The sequence below is a fragment of the Suncus etruscus genome, chromosome 2 (assembly GCF_024139225.1).
Source record: "Suncus etruscus isolate mSunEtr1 chromosome 2, mSunEtr1.pri.cur, whole genome shotgun sequence".
NCBI classification, from domain to species: Eukaryota; Metazoa; Chordata; class Mammalia; order Eulipotyphla; family Soricidae; genus Suncus; species Suncus etruscus.
The window spans coordinates 132048356-132075736 of NC_064849.1; the positions used below are offsets into that span (position 1 = coordinate 132048356).

Below are 27381 nucleotides of genomic sequence, written 5' to 3' on the forward strand. Positions count from 1 at the left end.
AACTATATAATTTTATAAAGACCTAGAAAATATCACGTAAAGGGTGTCCTGGAAAAGCCTGCATACCTCTCTAATTCTGAAATTTGCTTTGAAAGGCTAAGAAAGACTGATGGAGGACAGTTAATGTGATTTCAAAAAAAGAAAAAAAAAAGATGAACAAAGTCCCAGCCAGTATATATAAAACTATAAACAGCACTCGCTAGATTCACTCATCTTTGACATATCCTGACATAGAAATATGCTGATATTTTTCTATTTCAAGAGTTAAAAAATTATTAATTCTGGCTGCAAAATTATTGTAACTTTTGTTTCAGGGTGTGAGGTTTGGTAATGTTCAGGGAACCATATATGGTGCTAGAAATCAAACTGTGGTCAGCTGCATGCCAGGCAAATGCCTTACCTCTGTTGTAGTTCTCTGGTCCCTAAAAGTTATCTTTCTAATTTGTTATGTGTTATTTTAGCCACTCTGGCAATAGAAAGAAATTCCTACTGGCTCAGTGCTTGGGGTGACTCCAAGTAGTACTCAGGGGATCAAGAGATGCTGTCAACCAAACTGGGGCTTCCTGCATGTAAGCATGAACTCCAACCCACAATTTATTGAATATGTACTTTTCCAATAAAGTTAAAAACACCTATATTTTCCTTTGCCCTTTCTTCTCTTCTTTCCTTTTTTATTTTACTCCCTTGAGGACCAGGGATCAGGCCTAAGAGATCATAAATCTAAGAGCTCTACTACCACAGGCCTAGATTATATATATCCAAGACCCCTTCTTTTTCTTTCTTTCTTTTCCCTCCCTCCCTCCCTCCCTCCGTCCCTCCCTCCCTCCCTCCCTTCCTTCTTCCCTCCCTCCCTCCTTTCCTTCCTTCCTTCCTTCCTTCCTTCCTTTTTTTTTTTTTTTTTGATTTTTGAGTCACACTCGGCAGCACTCAGCGGTTACTCCTGGCTCCAAGCTCAGAAATCACTCCTGGCAGGTTCAGGGGACCATATGGGATGCCGGGATTCGAACCAATGACCTGCATGAAAGGCAAATGCCTTATCTCCATGCTATCTCTCCGGCCCCACCCCTTTCTCTTTTTAAACACATTTTTTGTTGAGATAATCATGTTTTACGATAGTATCATTATTATAGTGAATTTATTTTATTGTTGCTTTGGACCACACCTGATAATGCTCTAGCTCTATGATCAGGAATCACTCTTGGTAGTACTCAATGGCCCATATGTGTTATAGGGGATCAAACCAGAGTTGGTCAAATTCAAGGTAAGCACCCTAATTGCTGCAGTCTTTCTGGTCCAGTATTTTTTTATTGTTGTTTATTTCAGGAAACTATAATGGGTGCTAGGGATTGAATCCAGGTCTGCTGTATGCAAGGCGAATGCCTTACCTGCTGTGTTACTGCTCTAGCCATTCTCTAAGCAGCTCAGTCTTAATGCTCTATGCTTAGAGTGACAATATTTCTTCATCATTGTCCCAAGGTTCCTTCCCTCCCCTCCCCTGCCCTACCAGTCTCTGTATATTTATTAGAAGAAGCAGAAGCAGAAAAAATGCTGGCTGAGTATGTGGCTCAGTGGCAGAATACTTGCCTTGTATGTGTGAGTCCAATACATGTCCAATAAATATAAAAAAATGACTCTCAAAAATAAATTCTATTAAAAAATCAGTATCATTTTGTCAGGAAGTATATAAACATTTGGAATGTTCACAGAACAAATGGTTAAAAACAAAACGAAACAAGTCAGACTCCACAAAGTATAAACTGGTAAGAAATACCATAAAACAATGCACACTAACATTTCTTTTCTAGATAGATATTGGAAAATAAATTTCATAGCAATTATTACTGTAGTCATAAAACGTTTTCAAAATTCTGGCACGTATACATACTGCCTGGCTCCTGTGCCCACATGTGTTGCTGGGTACAACCTGACCACATGCCACCCACCTCTCCCTCTTGATATATGGACTTTAAAGCATACTTGAACTCTGAGATATGTATCAGGGTTCTCTCTTTTTTTGGAAAGGCCCACACTCTTGTGTGTTCTCCCTCTAATTCCTTCTTTTGGATTTTTTTTTACCCACTCCCCTCCTTCTGGATTTCTAAATAAAAACCTGTTTTTACTTCAAAAACAAAAATAGTTTTCAATATAGTATTCAGATTCACTTCTTTGATTTAAAAGCTCATGAAAAGGTGCAATAAAGTAATAAAATAATGAATCTCAAACAATGAGCCAGAGGCTTAAATCAGCTGTCTGGCTGTAGACAGCGGAGTTCAAATCCCAGTATCAACCACATACATGAAGGCAAACCTGATAGTCGCAATATCTAATTTCTCATAAAGGGAGAAAAATGAGAGAAAAAGGGAAATAAACAAGAAGTATTGAGGGATATAGTCCAAGAAAATTAAGAAACGAATAAAGTATTCAATTATGATAGTAATTGCCATTTCTGCACAAATCTTCATCATGAAATCTTTATTCCTTAAGATGTAACATTAAAGTTAGGAAGAAATGACGTAGGGCTGAAGAAAAAAATATGGAAATAAGATGCTTGCCTTGCATGTGGTGACCCCAACTAGAATCATTGGCACCAAGTCTAGAGCACTGCTGAATGTGACCAAAAAATAAGTGACACAAGTAAAAAGTTTCACTTTTATAATTTTATGATTACTGCAACAAAATATTAAGTAAGATCTATATTACAATAAGACCAACAGTAAATAAAAGCATATTTTTAAATTAAAAAGGCATCAAAACATTAGATTTACTTGCTTTTATAGTATTTCATGTTTTATTATTCTCATTATTTTTTATTTGCAGTAGTCATAGCTAGGAGTGCTCAGAGAATATTCCTGATATAGTTCTTATGAGTATAGGGGTTCCAATGCTCAGACAATTGGATGCTATATGGGGAAGAATACAGGCATCCTGAACACGCAAAGCATGTTGTCAAGCCCATTGAGTTTTATTGCAGTTTGTATTTCAAAGTTTGATTAGACTTAGCTAAATTTCAAGAATCATATCCTTGATGTTTTTTGGACCTAAAAATCAATGAAAAAAGATCTAGAGAAAATGAGCTAACACACAGTATTTTCACATTTGTCCATCAGACAATTCATGAAAGGCTACTAATTCCCTAGAAGATGTATAGTTTTGATTTGAAATAATTCTATATTAATTATTCTTTTGAACCAGGACCATAAACTCATTCCACCAAGAATAAAAGTCATGAGCTAATACTTGTATGTAGACACAAAAATCAATCAATAATTAGCAGAGCCTGAGTCAACAAAAAAGGTTTTAGCTTTAGTTAGTAAGGACAATAAATACTTGAAGACTTTAAGAGTTATTTATGCTCATTTTTAACTCTTTCAGTATATAAAAAAACAGGATAATTAAAAGCTATAGCAGAACCTGATCAACCATGAGCTTTGTACTGAAACAAAATAAAATGAGAAGCTTTTCCCCAACTTACACATAGACATTCCATAAAGAAGTTATAACTGGGTAAAACTTGTACAAATCTAAGCAACTGCATTTTAGGTGATACAATCATTCATAGTTGAAGGCTTTAATTGTTTTAATGCATGGGTTTGGGCCCTGATTCTTGGGACCCAAAACTGACTGACATTCTTTTCATGCTCTCATTACATTTTCATTGATAAGTAGCCTTTGTATTCCTCTGTTTTAAGAGAAAATGGTCACAATATCGATGAGATGACTTTTAGCCTATAATTTCATTACTTTAATGCAAAGTAGAGCTTAGCAGAATAAACCAAAATCTCACAGTACTATCTGTTTTGTTGCTGATTTACTGTGATTATAGGATGTATAAATGGGTAAGTTAAAAAAAAAAGATATTGGTAAGTCAGATTATAGGTGATAAATTTCTGATAAAGAATAGCCAAATCTTTCCCCAAAATATTGAAGATAAAAAGTTACAGAAAAAGGATTTTAAGCTGTTTAATTTTCACTACAGAAAGTTAAAAACATTTAAATTTTGTATGCAAATGTAAACAAAATAGAAATCAATAAATTATGGCTTAAAACTTTATTTTGGGGGGGGTTTCGGGCCACACCTGTTTGATGCTCAGGGGTTACTCCTGGCTAAGCACTCAGAAATTGCCCCTGGCTTGGGGGGACCATATGGGACGCCGGGGGATCGAACCGTGCTCCTGATCCTTGGCTAGCGCTTGCAAGGCACACACCTTACCTCTAGCGCCACCTCGCCGGCCCCAGGCTTAAAACTTTTGCTAAAATACTCGATAGAGAAATATGTATTAGTTAAAAAACATTACTATAATGCTAATGTAAATTTTCTAAGTAGGTTAGCTACACTAAGGCTTCATAAATTTTTCTACTAGTGACTTCTTTTCATTAGAGAAGATTTTATGCAACTCCAGTATAAGGAACAGGCATACGAACCAAATGTTTATAGATCATATGTGACATATTTATTTTAAAATAAATTATTCTGTGATCCCCAGGTTTAGTTATGTGATTCCACATACGGTTATAATCCAAGAAGCTTAGGAGCTAAATCAGAGCCCTAATTAGATCACAGAAATGCAGCACAACAAGTCAACAAGTCAGAAAATTTCTTCAAGATCATAGAGGTGACTAGGAGTTTAAGCTTGATAATTCTGACCAGAAACAGATTTTAATATAACTTAATCCATTTTAAAAATGCAATTAGAATAAAGATACAATTTTTACTAAGATGTCAAGATTAAAAAGAATTTTAATTATTTCAGCTGATGCTGAAAATAATTCTTCAAATGAAAAACGAATTCTACCAATGACAATTTAATCTTTATGAAGGCAGAGAGTACAAGCACACAGCTCCCTTTGTAAATTCCATGAACCCTAACAAATGCTAAATAATCTTTAATTTCTATAAAGCATATAAGCAGAAACAGTTTATTTAAGGCTAATCTGCACAAGGAAAATACAAACATCTTAGAATTATAATGGTAAAAAATAAATATATTAATAATTAATTTTACAGCTAAATGTAACTTATTATATTTTAGATTTAAATGAGATTTCTGAAACCTGTTTTAATGTTATGTATGCTATAGATCAAGCCTAGCAAAGTTGTTGAATACTGTCAGAGATAAAAATATTACATGATATTTAAAAAAACAGGTACTTGGGTCTGGAGAGCTATTATAGCAGGTAAGGCAGCTGCATGCAGCTGACTCATGCTTGATTCTCAGGATGGCACACTGTCCCCTGAATACTGATTGAGTAATCCCTGAGCACAAAGCTAAGAGTAAGCTCTGACTACCATTGAGTGTACCCACCCCCCAAAAAAAACCCTGAGGCATATTAACATTTTAAAATAAGTAGGTAATAAAATGCAGGTACCTTTTATAGTTTCAATTTTAAATCTTGTATAATATATCCTAGATTGCAATATTCTAAGCTATTCACAACAGCAGATACAAAGGCACATGTCAGCCCAAGGAAGAAACTAATAGAAAAGAAAGGTCTTTTTAATATTTATTATTACTATTTGAAAATTAAAACCCAAATAAATGGTCTAACCAAAGATTTCTAAAAATTAGAAAGCAGGTTGTAATATAGCAGAAAAAGACTAGAATCCACATTCATCATTCATACAGTACCTGGGAGCTGAATCTGTGAACATCATCAGAGGCACTGACTAGATCAATGGAAGACATGGAGGAAGAGCGACTATAGGGCTACCAGAGACAGACAAAGAAAAAACCAAGTAATCAGAACAAAGGCACAACAGAGCATTCAGTACCAACTTCCAAACACAAGATAAAGAAGGAGAACAAAGCACTATATGAAAGAAGCTCAGCAGCAAGTACTTTTAAGCACCTATTATGTATTAGTTATGCTACAAATTTTTTCTAGAATGATTACATTGTTTCCAATACAACAAATCACTTATACCCAAAGTAGAAAGATTTAATATGCTGGCTAACCTCTAGTAACTATTTTAAACTAGCCGTTTCCTATCCAGCTTCATCCACATGCCTTTTCCTTTTATAAACAAAAATATGTATGTTTAGAAGCTGTTTTAGAGATGTATAAGGAACAAAATATGAATTAAAAATATCATTGGTTAAAATCAATAAAAGATAGAAAACCTATATAAACAAGACAATTACATCAGCAGTGAAGAAATACTTTCAGTAAACTCTTCACATAAGCTTACCTTTTGGACAAACCTATGAGTTCCCAGAGCGGAAAAGGCATCTCCAGATGGCATGGATGTAGGCCAATGCAACCTGATCTTTTCACTTTGTGTCTAAGAAAACATGTTAAAATGGAGAGTTTTTAAAGCATATTTTGAGACTTAAGAATGAGTAACATAATCTGAAACTATAAATACTTAATTGAACTCTATAATACTTATAAACACCAATTTCATCAAATTTTGACATTTCACATATTCCAAATAAATTTTTCTGCATATTGGATTAGAAGATTACCAAAAGTGATAAATCGGTTCTTTGATTTTGGTTCAAATCAGTCTCTAAAATTTCAGAGTATCATTTACTATGAATCAATCTTTTTTTTTTTTTTTTTTTTTGTTTTTTTGGGTCACACCCAGCATGGCTCAGGGCTTACTCCTGGCTGTCTGCTCAGAAATAGCTCCTGGCAGGCACGGGGGACCATATGGGACACCGGGATTTGAACCAACCACCTTTGGTCCTGGATCGGCCGTTTGCAAGGCAAACGCCGCTGTGCTATCTCTCCGGGCCCTATGAATCAATCTTAACACTCCTGCGAAAGTTAGTTACTCATATATCTCATCAGGAGAGATCACAGGCTTATGTATCATTAACAAATAGAATAAAGCAATAGATTACTATTTATTCAAATTATGTTCCAAAACATATCATATATAATTTGGCTCTTTTCTTTAAAGAATCCTATCTTTGTCTTATTATTCTCCTCTTTAGCTCCTCTACTTTCGTATCAGTAACTTAATATTATTTAAGGCTATCTGAACGCAAACACTCACATCTCATTCTTGCTATCTAAATTTGCTGTACATCTTTTTATGACATATCTTTCCAAATATAAACTCAAAATTCTGTCACTGAAGAGTACCTATGTTGTATTTTAAGAGTTCTGTGCAACATAACATATATACACGAGTATAAGCCGAGTTTCTCCGCACAAAATTTGTGCCTGTAAACCTGAACTCCATATATACTCCGGTCATAATGAACTGTCTGCCACTGAACTATTTAACCCACAAGATTCTGCACTTTGTATGAGACTGACAGTAGCGATGATGTTATCTGCGAACTCAGTGATGATGACAATGTCTATGCTGATACCCTCATGTCAGATACAGCTAAAGCTCAGCTTCAACATACAGATGATGATGAGGAGAAATCCAGTTTTGAAGGATTTTAACCTTTGTGATTTAGCTTGATTACCTGTTAAGCTACGGTTTTTTGCACTTTATTTAAAATTTTAAAGTTATTGTTGCTAAATAAATATTGAAAAACATTTTAACCTACTGATTCCTCAATTATTGTAATTGTTTTGGGTATATACTTTTATTATTGAAATTTACCAGTGTCTGCTGCATTTTCCACCTTGGCTTATACTCAAGTCACTACATTTTACCAGTTTTTAGGGTAAAATTGGGGGGGGGGGGCGGTATTGGATAATACTCGAGTATATACGGTATATACTGAATGTTTGGAATGATCTGAATCTCAGAGTTAACTTCCTACATTATTGAAACATAACAGTGTATAGTGTTAACACATTTGTAATAATAGTTGTCATATCAGTAAGAAAAATCCTGATGTTTAATTATTTTATTATTTCATGTTTTAAAGAGCTACCAAAATATTAAGACTGAAATTGAGTTAATAGGCTTCTATAAATAAATGTTTCTTTTTGCTGAAGCTTATAGTAATTTTGAATGATCTTAAACTCTAAATAAAAAAACTGACATTTAACTAACATATTAAAGCCAGTGAGACGGTTTCTCATTAAATATTTATCTTCTTTTTTTTTTTGGTTTTTCGGGTCACACCTGTTTGATGCTCAGGGGTTACTCCTGGCTAAGCGCTCAGAAATTGCCCCATGGCTTGGGGGGACCATATGGGACGCGGGGGGGGGGGGGAGGGGTGTCGAACCGCAGTCCTTCCTTGGCTAGCGCTTGCAAGGCAGACACCTTACCTCTAGCGCCACCTTGATGGCCCCCATTCTCTTCATTTTTCATAGAAAAAACTAGATATAACTTCTGATGTGATAATAAGCCACAGGACAAAGTCAAAAGAGAGGAAGCATTGGGCTGGATATATACAGTGGGTAAGGTGCTTCTGCTGCACAATCAAACAGGGCTCAATTATTTATTTATTTTTTGGTTTTTGGTTTTGGGCTACATTTGAAGCACTCAGGGGTTACTCCTGGCTCTATGCTCAGAAATTGCTCCTGGCTGGCTTGGGGGCCCATATGGGACGCCAGGAATCAAACCCAGGTCCATCCTGGATCAGCTGTGTGCAAGTCAAATGCCCTACCACTATGCAATCTCTTTGACCGCTATGGTCCACTGAGCCCCACTAGGGTGATCCTTGAGCACTGCTGTGTGTGGCCCCAAAACAAAAAGTGATGCAATTTGACTATAAAGACAGTGAAGGCAAAAACTAATAAAAATCGGATGTCAGTAACAGAAGAAAAACGCTTGATCTTTTTCCTTTTGATTCCAAAGATTCTTACTAAGTAAGGAGAAATTCACAGCACTGTATTCAAATATGTTAATATTAACAAAATTATAATAAAGTAATTTACTTTGATGAGAAGATAATATTTACTTTAACATTTACATGATAGGTCTTTTTTCATTTTTGTTTTTTTAGGGTTTTAGTCCATACTTGGTGGTGCTCAGGGGTTATTCCTAGCTCTGCACCCAGTAATTATTCCTGGGAGGCTCAGGAGACTCTATGAGATGCTGGTAATCAAATCCTGGTTGACTGTGTGCAAGGAAAACACCCTCTCCTCTGTACTATTCACTCTGGCCCTGCACAGGTCCTTTAAACAAATATTCTTCACCTTTTATTTTCTATTACTTGAAAGCATATATAAAAAGACATAAAATGTCTTAACATTTATAACTCATATACCCAGCTCATTTTGTAGCTGTAGGTTACTAGGTTTAGGATTATTAAATTCTATGTAAAGTAAGTCATCAATAGCTACAATTGTTCAAATAAATATCAACTTAGAATTTTATTTATGCATTATACAATTATTTGGTGGGGAAGGGTACACCAGTGGTGCTTGTAGGACCAATGCTCAAGATCAAACTCAGGGGACCCCCCCCCCCACACACACACAAGTATGTGCTCTTTGAGTCATCGCTCTGGTCCTCTGACTTTATTTAAAAGTTTTAAATATATATATTACCTGTTCTTCTATTTTATCTTGTCTGTCAAGAGCAGCTTCAACAGCATCAAAGAATTCTTCTTCATTAATCAGACTATTTGGGCCTTCCTATTCAAACACATAGAAGAAAAAGCGGGTATAATTGATTTAGGAAAAACAGAAAATACAGGTATCTCAGCATTAACTCTAAGGTAAAATTGAAAATGAAATGTTTATAACTCTGCACATTTCAGTTATATGAACCCATATGGGATCAATCCCTCAGCTGAAGAAGCTAGGATTTAGAGAGGAGTTGGTACACTAGGGTCCACAGGTCAGATTAAATCTGCTGCCTAATTCTGTTTAAGATAATGTGCTAAGAATTTTTCATTTTATTTTTTGGGCTAGTCAGCAGAGCATGTGGTAACTCCCAATTTGGAGTTTGGGAATTGCTGCAAGTGGGATTTGTGGAGCTGCACTTGGATGCAGAAAACCTGTAATGTAACATTTACCTTGGACTTTTGAGTTATCTTTCTGGACCCCAAGAATTTTATTTTAAAATGACTGACGGGAAGGGGATAGCAAATTATGACATAGAAATTATGTGAAAGGGAAATTGTTCGGAGAATCTATTAAAACAAAAATTCCTAGGAAATTTCCCTCCCCTATAAACAAGAGTCTTAGCTCAGCAATTCTTTTTTTCTTTTTCTTTTTTTTGGTTTTTGGGCCACACCGGGTGACACTCCTGGCTTGGGGGACCATATGGGATGCCAGGGTCGAACTTTGGTCTGTCCTAGGTTAGTGCGGGCAAGGCAGATGCCATACCGCTCCAGCCCCTCAGCAATTTTAAATGTGCCAGAAATACACAGTTATTTAAGTATAATGGAAACAAACAAACTATATTCCTGCTGTGGTTAAGAGATGAATTTTTTTTTGTTTGTTTTTTTGGGGGGGCCACACCCGTTTGATGCTCAGGGGTTATTCCTGGCTAAGCGCTCAGAAATTGCCCCTGGCTTGGGGGGACCATATGAACGCCAGGGGATTGAACAGCGGTCCTTCCTTGGCTAGCGCTTGCAAGGCAGACACCTTACCTCTAGCGCCACCTCACTGGCCCCAAGAGATGAATTTTTAAGTGGAGTAGCTTTGTCTCTAAATAAAAGTAAAGACAAACTTGGTTTAAGGGTCCCTAAATATTTAAATGAATGAAAGACACTCAAAAGTTTGTTCATCTGTTGAGATTTTTCTGAGTGTGAGTAGGAGAGATTTAAAACAGGTAGGGTACTTAGTTTGCATGTGTTGGATCCTGGTTCCATTCTCGCACCACATGTGGTCACTCAGCACTGCCAGAGTGATCCAAGGGTACAGAGCCAATGAGTAAGCCCTAAACACAAATGGGCATGACCCCCAAACAAAAACAAAAATACCATAAAATCCCCCAAAAGGATCTTTCCAGTTAAACTGTAAAGTTTTCACCTGCCTTACACCTTAAGTTTAAGGTGTAATGATTCTGTCACTTGACACACCTATAAGAAATCTTGAATAAAGCAATAGTGTTTGAGCACAACTTAGCAAAACAAAAAATTAAAACAAAAAATTAACAAAGGCGGGGCTTTGAGGCTCTATTCTCCTATTCACTTCTCAGCCATTATTTAAATTTATAGGCTTCAAAAATATTATTTAAAATTTAGCACAACTGTCATAGACATGGCTTACATGTTTCTTTAAGACCAAAACATCAATTCATACCTCATAATCTGGTCCTCCAAAATGAGATTTTTTCTTAAGTTCTATCATGGCATTTTTATATGCTTCTTCTGTTCGTCTTCTCTTTTCTGATTCCTATTTGGAAATCAAACAAAGCAAAACAAGATATTTCTATCAAGTGAAGCTCTTGCCTGCATTTCACTGAAACTTAGTAACTTGGAAAAAATGACTGTGAAACATTAAAGTATTATTATGTCCAAGAAAATATCTTTCTCATACACAAATGATAAGCCATATTGCTAAGATTTATGTATCTAAATAAATTCTGCCAAACTGTCTCTATTCTATATTTAATTGAGATGATGAATCTTGAGATGATAGAATGCAATGAACAAAGACGGCATAGAGAAAACCTTCTGGGGTATTAGAAAAGTTATTTTCTAATAAATAAAATAATAAAGTTATAAAATAAAGTTATAAAGAGTTCACATACTGATCTGTTATTACAGGGATGTACAAATATATATATAAAAATCATCAAGTTAACTACACTGACAATTATGGTGACAATGTCAATGAATGAGAGATGTAGAAAGCGTGTCTTGAATACAGATAGGGGTGTGGGGGGGGAGAGACTTGGGGCACTGGTGATGGGAATGTTGCACTGGTAAAGGGGGGTGTTCTTTATATGACTGAAACCCAACTACAATAATGTCTGTAATTAGGTGCTTAAATAAAGATATTATAAAAAATAATTGAGGGGGTCCAGAGAGATAGCACAGCGGCGATTGCCTTGCAAGCAGCGGATCCAGGACCAAAGGTGGTTGGTTCAAATTCCGGTGTCCCATATGGTCCCCAGTGCCTGCCAGGAGCTATTTCTGAGCAGACAGCCAGGAGTAACCCCTGAGTACTGCCGGGTGTGGCCCAAAAACCAAAAAAAAAAAAAAAAAAAAAAAAAAAAAAGAGGTGCTAGATGCTATTTTAAAAAAATATTTTGCCTGCCCCCCCCCCCAGCCACTCCTATTCAACACAGTACTTAAAGTATTTGCTATAGCAATTAGGCAAGAAATGGATATCAAGGGGATCCAAATAGAAAAGGAAGAAGTCAAGCTCTTACTGTTTGCATATGACATTATACTATACTTAGAAAATCCTAAAGACTATTAAAATGCTCCTAGAAACAATAGATTCATGCAAGGCAAAGTGTCAGGCTACAAGGTAAATGTAGCAAAATGGCAGGCTACAATATTAATACACAAACAAAAACCTAATGGCCTTTCATATACACAAATGATCGAGACAAAATACATTAAAAAATATCCGATTCACAATAGTACCACAGAAATTTAAATACCCTGGAGCCAACTTAACTATAAAGAAGTGAAGGACCTATACAAAGAAAACTATGAAACATTGCTTCAAGAAATAAAAGAGGGGGCCCCGGAGAGATAGCACAGTGGCGTTTGCCATGCAAACAGCCGATCCAGGACCAAAGGTGGTTCGTTTGAATCCCAGTGTCCCATATGGTCCCCCGTGCCTGCCATGACTATTTCTGAGCAGACAGCCAGGAGTCATCCCTGAGTACCGCTGGGTGTGGCCCAAAAACCAAAACCAAAACCAAAACCAAAAACAAAAACAAAAAAGGAAATAAAAGAGGACACAGGAAATGGAGACATATAACCTGTCGATGGACTAGAAGGATTAACAATTAAAATGGCAATATTTCCCAAAACATTATTCAAATTTAATACAATCGCTTTCAGGATACGCATGACATTCTTCAAAGAAGTGGATCAAAGTCTCCAAAATTCATTTGGAACAATAAAAGCCCAAGAATAGCTAAAGCAACCCTTAGGAAAAAGATGAGAGGCATCACTTTCCCCAACTTTAAATTGCACTACAAAGCAATAATTATTGAAACAGCGTGGTACCTAAATGATTCCAGATATAAATCAATCTTTGATAAAGGGGCAAGAAACAAAATGGAGCAAGAAAAACCTCTTCAACAAGTGGTGCTGGGACAACTGGTTAGCACATGCAAAATTGGAAAACACAACCACTATCTAAGACCATGCACAAGGTCAAATCAAAATTGATTAGAGACCTTGATATCAGATCTGAGGCTACAGGTATATAGGTTAAACACTCCATGACACTGAGACTAAAGGCATCTTCCAGGAGGAACACCACTGTAAAACATGTAGAATCAGACATAAACAAATGGAATCACATCAAACTGAGAAGCTTCTGCTCTTCAAAGGAAACAGCAAGGGTAAAGGTCACCACAAAATGGGAGAAAGTATTCCCTCAATACCCATCCTATAAGGGGCTAACATCTAAGATATAGAAGGCACTAATAGAACTAACAAGAGAAAAACAGCTAACCCCATAAAAAAATGGGGAGAAGAAATAAACAGACATTTCCTTAAAAAAGGCAGAAAAGGCACATGAAAAAAATATTCGCATCACTAATCATTAGCAAGATGCAAATCTAAACAACAATGAAGTATCATCTCACACCACAGAGAATGGCATATATCATAAAGAACAAGTGCTGGTGTGAATGTGAGGAGAAAGGAACTCTCATTCAGTGTTGATGGGAATGCTGTCTAGTTCAGCCTTTCTCAAAAACAATATGTATATTCCTTAAAAAAAACTGGACATTTAGTTCCCATATGATCCAGCAATACCACTCCAAAGGATATACCCTAAGAACACAAAAGTGCCCACTGAGCTTCTATGTTCATAGCAGCCCTATTTACAATAGCCAAAGTCTGGAAACAATCCAGCTGCCCAACAACTGATGAGTAGCTAAACAAACTGTGGTGCATATACACAAAATACTACATAGTTGTTAAAAAAATTATGAAGTAACAAAATTTGCCTTTACATGGATGGCTATGGAAATTATTATGCTAAGTGAAATATGTCTGTTTATCTGAGAGAAACACAGAACAGTCTCACGCATCTGTGGGATTTAAGAAAAATAAAAGACAGTGTAGTAATGATACCCAGAGACAATAAACATGAGTGCCAGAAGGACCAGCCCATGATATGAAGCTTACCACAAAGAGTGGTAAGTGCAGTTAGAGAAATTACACTAACAACTACCATGAAAATGGTAGAGAAATACAATGCCTGTCTCAAAGACAGACTGGATGCGAAAGGAGGATAAATGGACACTGGTGGCAGGAAAGTTGAACCGTTAAAAGGGGGTGTGTATTTTATGCTGAATCCCAATCACAAACATGTTTGTAACCAGGGTGCTTAAATAAAAAAATTATTAATAAACAAAGCCTTGTAAATTATCACATCTCAACAAAACATTAAAAAATAACCAATATAAGGTTAAGTGCTTCCAGAAATACCTGATTCATTTACATGTTTGATTTTGAATTTTTGACCACGTGTGTTCCCAAATCTCTGTTAAATTTTTCACAATTATCACAATTAGTTACATGACCCTGTTTTAAATAATATATACTGCCAGTCAATGTAGCTTCTTATCACCTATATTTGACGGGTTTTATTTTGCCCTTTTTTTTTTTTGCTTTTTGGGCCATACCTGGTGATGCTCAGAGGTTACTCCTGGCTATGCGCTCAGAAATCGCTCCTGGCTTGGGTGACTGGGGGATTAAACTGATTAAACTGAGGTCCATCCCAGGTTAGCACGTACTACTTCTGCTACCGCTCTGGCCCCCTATATTTGAGTTTTGGAACAGTTCTCTTTTCTTCTAAGCATTTAACTTTGACAAATACATAGTTATATTTAAACCCATGGACATTATGCCATTGTATCCGTGCTGAGCTAGATTTCCTTAGTGTTCTGCTCTAGGTTATGACCTAGAGGCCAGAGCAGAGGTTTCCAAACTGGCTGGATCCATTTTCAGAAAAAAAAGTCACTTACTGTCTCCAGAAAATCTAATTTTACCACCTTAATAGCACAGGTGGGAACTACTACCCTGATCTAGATTCCTCTGTCTCCATGCTGCTCCTCTCCCACAGGGAAAGCTGTACAGCTCTCTCGAGGAGAAAATAAACTAAACTGAAACTATCAAGGCTGAAATGAGAGTAAAATTCTCATTAAAAAAATTACTAAAATGTTGGGGCCGGAGAGAGAGAATGGACGTAGGGTGTTTGCCTTGCATGCAGAAGGACGGTGGTTCGAATCTCAGCATCCCATCTAGTCCCCCGAGCCTGACAGGAGCAATTTCTGAGTGTAGAGCCAGGAGCAACCCCTGAGCACTGCTGGGTGTGACCCAAAAACCAAAACAAACAAACAAAAACAAAAAAACAAAAACAAAAAAAAAACCCAACTAAAATGTCAAACTAAAATATTACTATAAAAAATCATAATATCAAGAATTCATATGGTACAAGAATTCATTAATTAGGAAAAGTAATACACAATAATAATGATGATGATGATGATGATACCACCTGATACTTATACCAATGCAATATTATTTTCTTTGAACAAGCTGTGCTTGTATAATAAAGATGAATAACTTAAAAAAATCCAATTTGTTTTAAACATTAAAAAATTACCAATCTTACCTTATCCATTCTCTTTTGCCAGCTGTCCTCACGTTTAACCATTAGTTCAATACAATGAGAAAGTGTAGCAAGAATTCCAGCAGTAGTTGCTTTAAAAGTTATTGCCTCTCCTTTAAAGTCTATACCATTAATTCCTTTTGGCATTATATGTGGAAATACTGAAAAAAGAAAACCATTCACTGAAAATATTTCTAACCATTCTTTACCACACTGAAGCCATGTTCTATATTATATAATAGATGGCACAAAAAATAAATTTATGTATTATAAAATGAAAAGATACTTGGAAAACTGAGAAAATATGTCTTGAAATGCATATTGGGGGGGGCAGACAGATATTATAGAGGTTTGGGGGAGCCAGACAGATATTATAGAGGTTAAGGAAATGGCTGACCCTATTTTGATCCCTGGCATTATATAAGGTCTCTGAAAAACTTACAGCAGTGGCCCTGAGAGCACAGAGTCAGTTAGCCCTGTGCTTCACAAAACAAACCCTCTGCACCCCAAAAGTTCATTTGAATCATTCTATGCTTTACTTTCACCATTAATATCGTTGAACTGGAATGACAGGTATGACCTAAAATCCCCCCCAAGACCAAGACAGATATTCTGGTTCTAACTTTGTTTCTGATCTCAGAGGTAACTGAATTCATCATTAAAAGTGAGAGTTTGGAGAGATAATAGAACAGGTAGGGCACTTGCCTTGCAAGCTGAGGATCTAGGTTTGATCCCTGGTATCCCATTTGGTTCCCTGAGCAGAGCCAAGAGTAAGTCCTGAGCATCGCCTCCCCGCCAAAAAAAAAAAAAAAAAAATACATTCAAACTACTATGTCATTAAAAAAAAATAGTAAAGTTGTGCCATTTGATATTTTATTTTAAGGAAGTGACATCACTGATATATATATATATATATCTATATATATATAGATAGATTTTTTTTTTTTTTTTGGCTTTTGGCTTTTGGGTCACACCCGGCAGTGCTCAGGGGTTACTCCTGGCTCCAAGCTCAGAAAATCGCCCCTGGCAGGCCCCAGCCTGCCCATATGGGATGCCTGGATTCGAACCACCATCCCTCCACATGAAAGGCAAACACCTTACCTCCATGCTATCTCTCTGGCTAAATTTTAAAATTCTTTTGGCCAGAGATGGACCCCGGTTCGAATCCCAACATCCCATATGGTATCCCAAGCCTGTCAGGATCGACTTCTGAGTGCAGAGCCAGGAGTTACCTCCTGATCTTCACCAAGTGTGACCCCCTAAACAAACAAACAAATTCTTTAGAAGGTGGAGCAGTGGCACAAGCGGCAGGGTGTTTGCTTGCATGCAGCTGACCAAGGATGGATCACAGTTCGATCCCCTGGTGTCCCGTATGGTCCCCCAAGCCAGGAGCAATTTTTGAGCTAATAGCCAGGAGTAACCCCTGAGCATCACCGGGTATGGCCCCAAAAAAAGCAAAAAAGAAATTCTTTTGGTTTTTATGTCATACCTGGCTGTGTTCAGGACTTACTCCTGGTTCTGTGCTCATTCTGTGTGGAGCTCAGGGATCAATCCTGGGTTAGTCAGATATAAGGTATGTGTCTTATCCACTGTTCTATTTCTCTGGTTCCTAAAATACTTTTTATCAAGTTATACACATTCACATTTAGTACTAAGTGTCATTAAGAAATCCTATTTGACAATGTTATAAGTACTTTCTATGCATTAATTCATTTTATTATGTAAGTTACATCTATATAATATAATATAATATAATATCTATAATATGCAATATCAACTCAGAAACTAAGGTACACCATGTTGAGTAACTGAAAAACTAGGTTACTGACATAAGGAGTGGAGTCCAGAGCTTAACACAGTGAACCTTCTTAATCTCTACAACAGATTATTCTCAATAATGGGACTAAAACCATTCTGGGCAGGGTAACTGTTATTTTGGGTGGGAGAATGAATTATAGATGCTTAGTTGTTACATACAATAAAAAAATATTTATCTCACATATGCGATATAAAGAAACATAGTCAGGGGACAATAATGGCCAATTGGATATTTTATCTAAAGAACTAGCTGACAAGGGAGAGTGGTTATTTGTCAGGGGCACTTGGGGCATTGGTGGAGGGAGGTGAGAACTCTGGTGATAAGAGTTGTTCTGGAATGAAATATGCATGGAGGGTATAATTAACAGTATTGCAAATCTCAGTACTTAATAAAAATGGTTAAAAATAAAGGATGTTGGACCGAAGCGGTGGCGCTAGAGGTAAGGTGTCTGCCTTGCAAGCGCTAGCCTAGAAAGGACTGCAGTTCAATTCCCTGGTGTCCCATGTAGTCCCCCCAAGCCAGGAGCGATTTCTGAGTGCATAACAAGCAGTAACCCCTGAGCGTCAACAGGTGTGACCCAAAAATAAACAAAAAAACCCAAACAAACAAACAAAAATAATTTTTTTTAGTTATACATCTGGTCTCAAGCCTACTATACCAGAAGCCCACATGTTTTTTCAGTTTGCAACCCAAAAAATTTTAGCCGCTGGGTGTGACCTGAGAAAGAAAACTGCCCCTAGTTGAGAACATATATTACAGTGTTCTCTCTCTTCAAGCATAAGGAATCAGCTTACAATAAAATGAATATAATAATAATAATACTCTATTATTATTGGCAACTAGAGAAAGCACTGTAACTCCCTTTTCAATATTTTTTTTAATCAAAAAAGAATTGCTTTGTTTATTTTACCAAGTAAAGATTTTGGTCTAACTTTTTCAATGTTTACTGAAATGACCATATCATTTAGGCTCTTATTCCATTAAAAAATGTATTACTGCTTAATGACAAAGATATGCTCTGAGAATGTGCAGCAAAGTAATTTTGTTGTGAGAACATCAGAGTACTGGATTTAGCTTGCTGAATTTATAGTATTAAGGATCCGTATCTATACTAAAACTATTAGTTTTTGGGGCCAGAGTGATAGCACAGCGGATAGGGCATTTGCCTTTTACGTGACCAATCTGGGTTTAATCCTCGGCATCCCATATGGTCAACTGAGCCTGCCAGGAGTGATTTTGAGTACAAAGCCAGGAGAAAACCTGAGCGCCATTGAGTGTGGCTCATAATATCAAAACAAACAAAAGCCAAAAAAATTTCTCATAGTTTTCCTATGCGCCATTGAGTGTGGCTCATAATATCAAAACAAACAAAAGCCAAAAAAATTTCTCATAGTTTTCCTATGATTTTCTTCATTTGGTATAAAAAGGAATATCCGCAAGTTTAAAACATGATTTTAAAAAAATCATCAAACATCATTCTAAATGACTATTAACTTAATTTCTATTTCATTGTTTTGAGTCTCTCTGTTCACATATGATTCTGAGATTGGCTTTTGAAAGCTCTGTGTGTATTCATTTGGTTTTAAAATTAGTGGACTTCATCAGAGTAATTATGTAATGAATGGTTTCTCAATTATCTGATTTCATTGTCAAAAGGATGTGCATCCAAAGATCTAGTCAGATTGACCAACTGTAGAAATAAAGGAAAATCAACCCTTTGAATTCTAATAAGATTAAGAATCTAGAGCATTATATATGAAATATGCAGGATATAATCCAAAAATTCTCAACATAAAAAAATTAACTGTTGAGAGAAAAAAACTGACACATGCCAACTACCTTACATGACCCAGATGTTGTAAAATTAAGACAAAGTTTTAAAACAGTTATTGTAATCATATGTGTAATAAAGGTTATCAAGTGGATTTACCAAGTGAATTAAAACTGATTTTCAGGCTAGAGAGATAGCACAGCAGTATTTGCCTTGCAAGCAGCCAATCCAGGACCTAAGGTGGTTGGTTTGAATCCCGGTGTCCCATATGGTCCCCCGTGCCTGCCAGGAGCTATTTCTGAGCAGACAGAAAAAAAAAACAAAAAAGAACTTCCCCAAATAATCAGAGAAGGAAAAGTATTACTTACTCTTTTCCTTATTGCCATTGGTATTATGTAAGAACTCTCCATCAGAACGTGTTGTAGGAAAGTCATCTTCATCATCTTCTACCACTAAATAAAATACAGAAATATTAGAATTAAAAAAATACAAATCAACCAATTTATTCTTTGGTTTAATTGAATCAATAACTATAAGATCTTTTTCATCTTTTTATTTTTACTGGTTATAAAGGTATACTCAACAAATATGCTGTGGTTTTTCAAATAATGTAGCTATCCTCATTTGTTGAAGGCAGCATTTCACAACTAAGACCATACAACCCCTGCAATATTCCATGGAAATCATAGGTGAAAAATCACATATGTAAGTTTGGAATTGGCATGAAACTAGAGTCAATTGTTTGGACAGAGGGACCTGAAGAAAACAAGACTAAAAGAGATCAATGTATATAAAAGGTTGAGAAATATTGATGTAAGTAGTAGTTTATACCTTAGGTAAGAATTAACTTCTCTTTAAGATTTCCAATCCCTTTCTGTGTATCTGGGGCCATTTTATAATTCTGCTTGAGGCTTAAAAGTATGAGCAGATTATAAGAAGTTAATTTAGAAGCTACAATTATAGTAAAGTGGATAGGGCGCTTGCCTTGCACGAGGCTGGCCCAGGTTTGATCTCCTGCATCCTGAGCCTGCCAAGATTAATATCTGAATGTAAGAGCTAGAAGTAACCCTAGTTACTTCTGAGTTACCTGCCAGATGTACACCACCACCAAAAAACATACAAAAAATAGTTGACTTATATGCATAAGATTCCAAAATCCAACTTTTGAAGCTCTTAAATTTACCATTACTTATGGTAGGCGATCTACTTTAATTCATCTAATACGAGCAAGATTAGAAGTACTTTTAGTTTAAGGTAGTACTATTTTAAAATCAGATAATATGGAGGGGGGGGTTGGGCCACACCTGGTGACGCTCAGGGGTTACCTCCTGGCAATGTGCTCAGAAATTACCCCTGGCTAAGGTGGGCCATATGGGATGCCAGGGATGAAACCCAGGTTCGTTCTGGGTCACCAAGTACAAAGCAAACACTCTACCACTGTGCTATTGCTCCAGCCCCCTCAAATAATATTTTTCAGTCAGACATCATGTCCTCTGTAATCCCAAAGTATCTGGATCAAATGCCTAAACTTATTTGGTCTACCATTCTTTTTAGAAAAATATAGAACAAAATCATTCTGTGCTATATCCACCCACCTCTAGAAATTGACCTTCTTTAAGTGAATAAAAATACAGAAATCACTCTGTGCCACCCCGTAGCTGTATCTTACATTACTATTACTAGGCTCTGGATCTTTCCAGGCCCCCACCAGAAGAAACACTGACCTGGACCTACAGGGTTAAACAATCTTAATTTTCTTTTTGGGCTCTACCTGGCTGCATGCAAGGCAACTCTACTTGTACTATCCCTCTGTCCTGTTCCCCTTTTCTTTAAGTACTACATATGAATAACACCATCTAGCACTTGTCCACCCTCTGACTTATTTCATAAAATGACACTCCTTGGGAATCATTCATAGAGATACTTACTACAAAACTATGAAATGTTGGGGTCTAGTTTATAGAACAAGTAGTCAGTTGAGCTATCTCTCAAGCCCTGTCATTTTTAAAAGTGCAGTTCCCTGATAACCAGGGAATCTACTTGATGCATTCTGATCATCTGTATAAGCTCTTTGAAAAAGTATGTTCCTGTTCCCATTTTTTAGACAGGGCTGCCTGACTTAAATAATTTAGTTTTGTGAATGTTTTAAATATATGTTAAACTTATAGTCTGCAGAGAAATGTACTAGTACATAGCTATTTCTTGATGGTCCATCAAATAATTCTTGTAAACACGTAGCTCAATAATGTGTATCTTCAAGTGCTAGGGAGGGCTCTAAGCAAAAGCAGATGCTGCATTAGCTAAAATTATAATTTAGTAACATTGGTTTGAATAAATGTATTGGTTTTGTTTCTATCTTAGCCATCAAGGATTCAGAATATTTCTATAATCCCTCATTGGAAGGTATGAAATGGCTGCTTTTATTTATTCTGTATTATCAGTCATTAAGATACTTGAAATACAAATACTTTCTACCACTCAGCAGGGAGTTTTTATTTTTACTGTCTGCAGTAATTTCTTTTGTAGTATAGAAACTTTCAAATTTCATGAGTATCATTGTAATTATTTTTTCTTGTTTTATTACTTTAAGATCATGTTTACAAAATTTTTCATGATTGAATTTCAGTCAATGTACACCATCCTTCACCAGTGCACTTTTTCCTCTCTACCTCCCTCAACTGGCTGTTGGTAGACTTTTTACTTTTCTACTTTTTATTCCACCCTTTTTGGCACTGTGCTTTGTACTAATGTTAATGTAGTACATTAACATGAATATCACTTTATCTCCTTTAAGCACCTCATTTTTGGCCAGAGTGATCAGTTACAAATTTCTTTGCCACAGTGGTCCTTTATCAATTTGTGGCAAGCTTCCTAACCCTCATTCTCTATTGTTTCTGGATATTATTACCATACTTTTAGATGTCTTATATCCTACAAATGAGATTATTCTTTCCCTGACTCATTTCATTTGGCATAACTTTCCATATCCATGTATAAGAAAATGTCATGACTTCATTTTTTCCTAACTGCTGCATAGTATTCCACTGTGTAGATATGCCAGTTTCTTTAGCCACTCATCTGTTCTTGGGCACTTGGGTTGTTCCCATATCCTGGTTATTGTAAATAGTGCTGCAACATAGGAATGCAGAGGACTTTAAATGCATGGTATTTTGAGTTTCCTCAGATGTATCCCTAGGAATGGTATTGCTGGATTATATGGGAGCTCAATTTCCAGTTTTTTTGAGGAATATTTGGTTTTCTAAAAAGCTGGACTAGTCAGCATTCCCACCAGCAATGAATGAGTTCCGCTCTCCCTGCACTCACCCCAGCACTGGTTGTTCTTGTTCTTTGTGTGCCAATCTCCGTGGTATGAGATATCTCATTGTTGTTGTGATTTGTATCTCCCTGATGATTAATAATGTGGAGCATTTTTTCATGTGCCTTTGGCCATCTGTATATCTTCTTTGAGAAAATGCTTGTTCATTTCTTTTCCTCATTTTCAAATGAGGTTAGACTTTTTTATTTTGTTAAATATGTCTTAGTATTAGCCCATTATCAGTTGGGAATTAGCTGAATAGTATTTCCCATTCCATGGGTAGTCTTTATCCTAGTTTCCTTTGAGGTACAGGAACTTCTCTGTTTAATTTAGTCCCATTTGTTTATCTTTGCTTCTAGATGCTTGGCCAGTGGTGTTTCATTCTTAGAGATGCCATTTTGATTTGATAGTGGTGCATGGTGTTAAAGAGAGGACTGAATTCCCTTTTAAGGATATAATCAGTTTTCCCAGCACCACTTGTTGAAGAAGCTTTATTAATTGATCATAAATCTGTAGGTCCAGCTCTAAATATTCAAGTTAAATACATTAATCAGAGGATCTGTCTTTATTCCAATACCATGTGGTTTTAATGACTACTGCTATATAATATAAAGTTGAGAAAGTGATTTCTTCTTTTTCTTTTTCTTTTTTGCCAATAATTACTTTAGCAATTCATGGGTATTTATTGTTCCACTTATTTGAAAAATATTGTTGGTATTTTTATGAGATTACATTAAATTTGTACAATGCTTTGGGAAGTATTGATTTTTAATTTTTTGGTTTGTGGCCAGATTCGGAGGCACTCGGGGGTTACCCCTGGCTCTGTGCTCAGAAATCACTCCTGGCAGGCTTGGGGGACGATATGGGATGCTGGGGATCAAACCTGGGTCCATCCTGGGTCAGCAGTGTGCAAGGCAAATGCTCTACCACTGTGCTATCATTCTGGCCCCAAGCACTGACATTTTAATGAAAGTTATGTTTCCACTTCCTAGTGTTCTCTTATTTCTTGAAGCAGTGTTCTGTAGTTTTCATTGTATAAGTCTTATTCACTCTTTAGTAAAACTGACTCCAAGATACTTGATTCTGAGAAATTGTGATTGAGATAATTTTTTAATTCTCTTTCATTGTATATAGCAAAGCCATACATTTTTGTGTATTAATTTTGTAGTCTACCACTTTACTATACAAGTCTATTGGTCCTAGAAGCTTTTTTGAATTTGAGGATTTTTAGATACAGAATGACGCTATCTGCAGTGCGTTTTACTTCTTTCCCTTCTATCTGAATGCCCTTGATATTTTTTCCTTGCCTAATTGCTATCGCACATATTTCCAGTACTATTTGAATAGAAGTGACTAGAGGAGACAACCTTGTTTTCTGCCAGATCTTAGAGGAAAGGCTTTAATTTTTCCCCATTAACAAAAATGCTCCCAATGGATTTGTGGTAAATGGCTCTGACAATATTAAGTAAAGATCCTTTAATTCCCATCTTGTTGAGTTTTCATCATGATCCACTGCTGGACCTTATTGAATGTTTTCTCTGCACCTATTGAAATAATCATATTTTTTTCTTTTATTGAAATGATATATTGATTGATTTGCATATGTTAAACTATCCTTGCATCCCTGGAAGACTCCTTACTTGGTTATGGTGTATAACTTTCTTGAAGACTTGTTGGATTCTATTTGCTAGTATTTTGATGAGGATCTTTGCATCTTTATTCACCAAGGACACAGACTTTTTCTGTGGTGTTTCTTGTCTGCTTTTGATAACAGAGTGGTGTTAACTTCATAGAAGCTGCTTTGAAGTGATTGTTTCTTCAATTTCCTGGAAGAGCTTGAAAAGGATTGGCAGTAGGTCCTTATAATTTTTTGCTTTCTTTGTCAATAGTCAATTCACATCTGATATCAGTAACAATTCTGCCTGTACTTCCTCAGCATGCCTTATAGACTTATGTTTAAAACTGAATAGTACGGGGCTGGCGAGGTGGTGCTAGAGGTAAGGTGTCTGCCTTGCAAATGCTAGCCAAGGAAGGACTGCGGTTCAATCCCCCGCGTCCCATATGGTCCCCCCCAAGCCAGGGGCAATTTCTGAGCACATTTTCTTTCTTTTTTTTTTTTTTTTTTTGGTCACACCTGGCAGTGCTCAGGGGTTACTCCTGGCTCAGAAATCGCCCCTGGCAAGCACAGGGGACTATATGGGATGCTGGAATTCGAACCACCGTACTTCCGCATGCAGGCAAACACCTTACTGCTGTGCTATCTCTCCAGCCCTGATCTCATTTTCTATCTACTAGCTACTCTATGCCTTTTTCTGTGAGGATAGTATGTATTTTTCACATTGGTCTGTATAGACGATAACATGTGAACTTGGTTAAGTAGTGCTATCATTGTGCTTGTCCTCTATATTTCAATGTTTGTGTCTTTTTTTTTGTTTGTTTGTTTATGTGTCATACCCAGTGATGCTCAGGGGTAACTTCTAGCTCTGCACTCAGTAATCGCTCCTGGCAGGCATGGGGGACCATATGGGATGCCGGGATTCAAACCACTGTCCGTCGTGAATCTCTGGTGTGCAAGGCAAATGCCCTACTGCTGTGCTATCACTCCAGCCCCAATGTTCTTATCTTTTACACCAGGGGTCTCAAACTCAATTTACCTGGGGGCCGCAGGAGGCAAAGTCGGGGTGATCCTTGAGTGCAAAGTCAGTAGTAAGCCTTGAACATTGGGGGGTGTGACCCAAACAACTAAAACAAAACAAAACAAAAAAAGATTCCTCTAGAGCAGGGCCACAAAATGCTGTACGGAGGGCCGCAAATGGCCCATGGGCCGCGAGTTTGAGACCCCTGTAAACTGAAAATGCTATGTACAGAAATGTCCTACTTACTAATAGCTAAAAGTGGGTTGGCTTGGATTGCATGTATCCATTAGCTGAGAGTCTGCTCTGCTATTAACCTGAGGAGGGTGCGGTTTTCCTAAGAAATGATTGCCCTCAGCCAAACTGCTATCAGCAGCAATGCCCAGCATTGGTTTTGAAATATGCTTCCATTTTCAGTCACTTGCTTTCCAGGTTCAAGTGTTAGTCATAGCCTACTCTTCTGTTGGTTGAATTGTTTCACCTCAGGAATAGTGGCAAGACTACTAGCAATAACAGACAATGCCCAGTGCTAACCTGAATTCAAGTTTATAGTTATTAGTAATTACTTCCTAGTTTAGTGGATGTAAAGCTACAGCTAGAATAGTTGAGTGCAGAGTATACCCCTGCTTGTCTACACTTTAGATGCTAAGTCTGCTTTCTGTACCATTAGGATCCACACACAGCCATGTTCCTCATAGCTCCTATGTCCCATATCTTTGTGCTTTCTCTTGGCTATTTCCACAGTAGAGTTCATCTCCTATAGGTGACCACTTTGATTCAGTGATGTTTTTGGATGGAACTCTGTTTAGGCCTCTCCTTAACTTTCAAGTCACAGAAGCCTCTTCTTTTTCCACAGAAGACAATTTCCAAGACATGCTGTTGTGATTCTCCATTAAACTTTCTCAGTGGGACCCTTTGCAGGATTCTGTAATTAATTGTTGACTTTGCACTTTTTATTGAGACATCCTAGGCACACTCTCAAATTACTCCCTTTTCTGCCATCTTGGAATTGCATTCTCCTCTATTCAATATACATTCTTTATTTTCTTCTTCCTTTTTTTTTTTTTTTTTGTGGTTTTTGGGTCACACCCGGCAGTGCTCAGGGGTTATTCCTGGTTCCAGGCTCAGAAATTGCTCCTGGCAGGCACGGGGGACCATATGGGGCACCGGGATTCGAACCGATGACCTCCTGCATGAAAGGCAAACGCCTTACCTCCATGCTATCTCTCCGGCCCCTCAATATATATTCTTAAACTATCAGTATTTCTTAAAAATGGGATAATAGAAAATCACCTGTTATGTTACCATTTGTACCATTTCTCCAACACCTCTTAACTTCAAACATCACTGTCCTAACCCCAACACCTAAGAATATGGCTTTTTGTAAACAGGATTTTTACAGTGGTAATCAAATTAAATGAAATTATCAGGGTGGGCCCTAATATGTGTCTAATTCCAAATATCCTCTTATAAGGACACAGAAGAAAGATATTATATAAAGACACAAGAAAAAGAGACATCTACAAATCCAGCAGAGAAGCCTAGAACAGATCCTTCCTCATAGTCCTTAGAAGAAATAACTAAATTCTTTGAAAATATTGTCCATAACTGTGAAATAAATTTCTAGCTTTAAAAATAACAAAAACAAAAAGACCAAGTCCACAAACCTTGTTAAAAACTTATTGTGATAGTCTATGATCTATATATCCAAAGGCTCAACTCTGCCATATATGCACTGTGAAGAATCCTATGTCATCCAAATGAAGAATATCTCAATTAGCCCATCTTTTATCACAGGCAATGTATCCATCAACATGGAGTTGTTTTAGTTCAGTGATTGCTTCCAAATTCAGATGACTGAATAATTGTTTATCCCCCAAATAAACTTAAAACGATTAGTCCAGGCATTCCAGGATCTGTGCTTCTTTTAAATTCCAGATAAATCACCAGAGGAAAGTCTCAGGATATGACAAATTGAACTTTCTTAAAGAACTGCTATAGCATCTGTTTGGCCTCTGCTCAAATTAAAAATGTTCTTGGCAAGGATGTGTAGGGAAAACAAGCTATAGTCAAGAACATGTCAGAGATATAAAATACTGATTTTGTTTTTAACCTATCCAGTCTATATCATGATATAAATGTTTAATAAACTATAACTAAGTCTAGTACTAGAGCTACTTATGAATAATATCTAAATTACTCCTTAAATATTTACATT

General features: G+C 36.7%; 1 protein-coding gene across 1 annotated transcript in view; it reads right to left on the minus strand.

Moving 5' to 3' along the window:
• CERT1 (ceramide transporter 1) overlaps positions 1–27381 on the minus strand; it is a 101190-nt gene that overhangs the window by 16926 nt on the left and 56883 nt on the right. Inside the window, exons 6-11 of the mRNA XM_049768792.1 lie at positions 19583–19666; positions 15628–15785; positions 11113–11205; positions 9409–9495; positions 6188–6280; positions 5628–5705 (exon numbers count right to left, since the gene is read on the minus strand). Of these exons, the coding sequence (XP_049624749.1) occupies positions 5628–5705; positions 6188–6280; positions 9409–9495; positions 11113–11205; positions 15628–15785; positions 19583–19666 (593 nt within the window). The remainder of the gene's footprint in view (positions 1–5627; positions 5706–6187; positions 6281–9408; positions 9496–11112; positions 11206–15627; positions 15786–19582; positions 19667–27381) is intronic.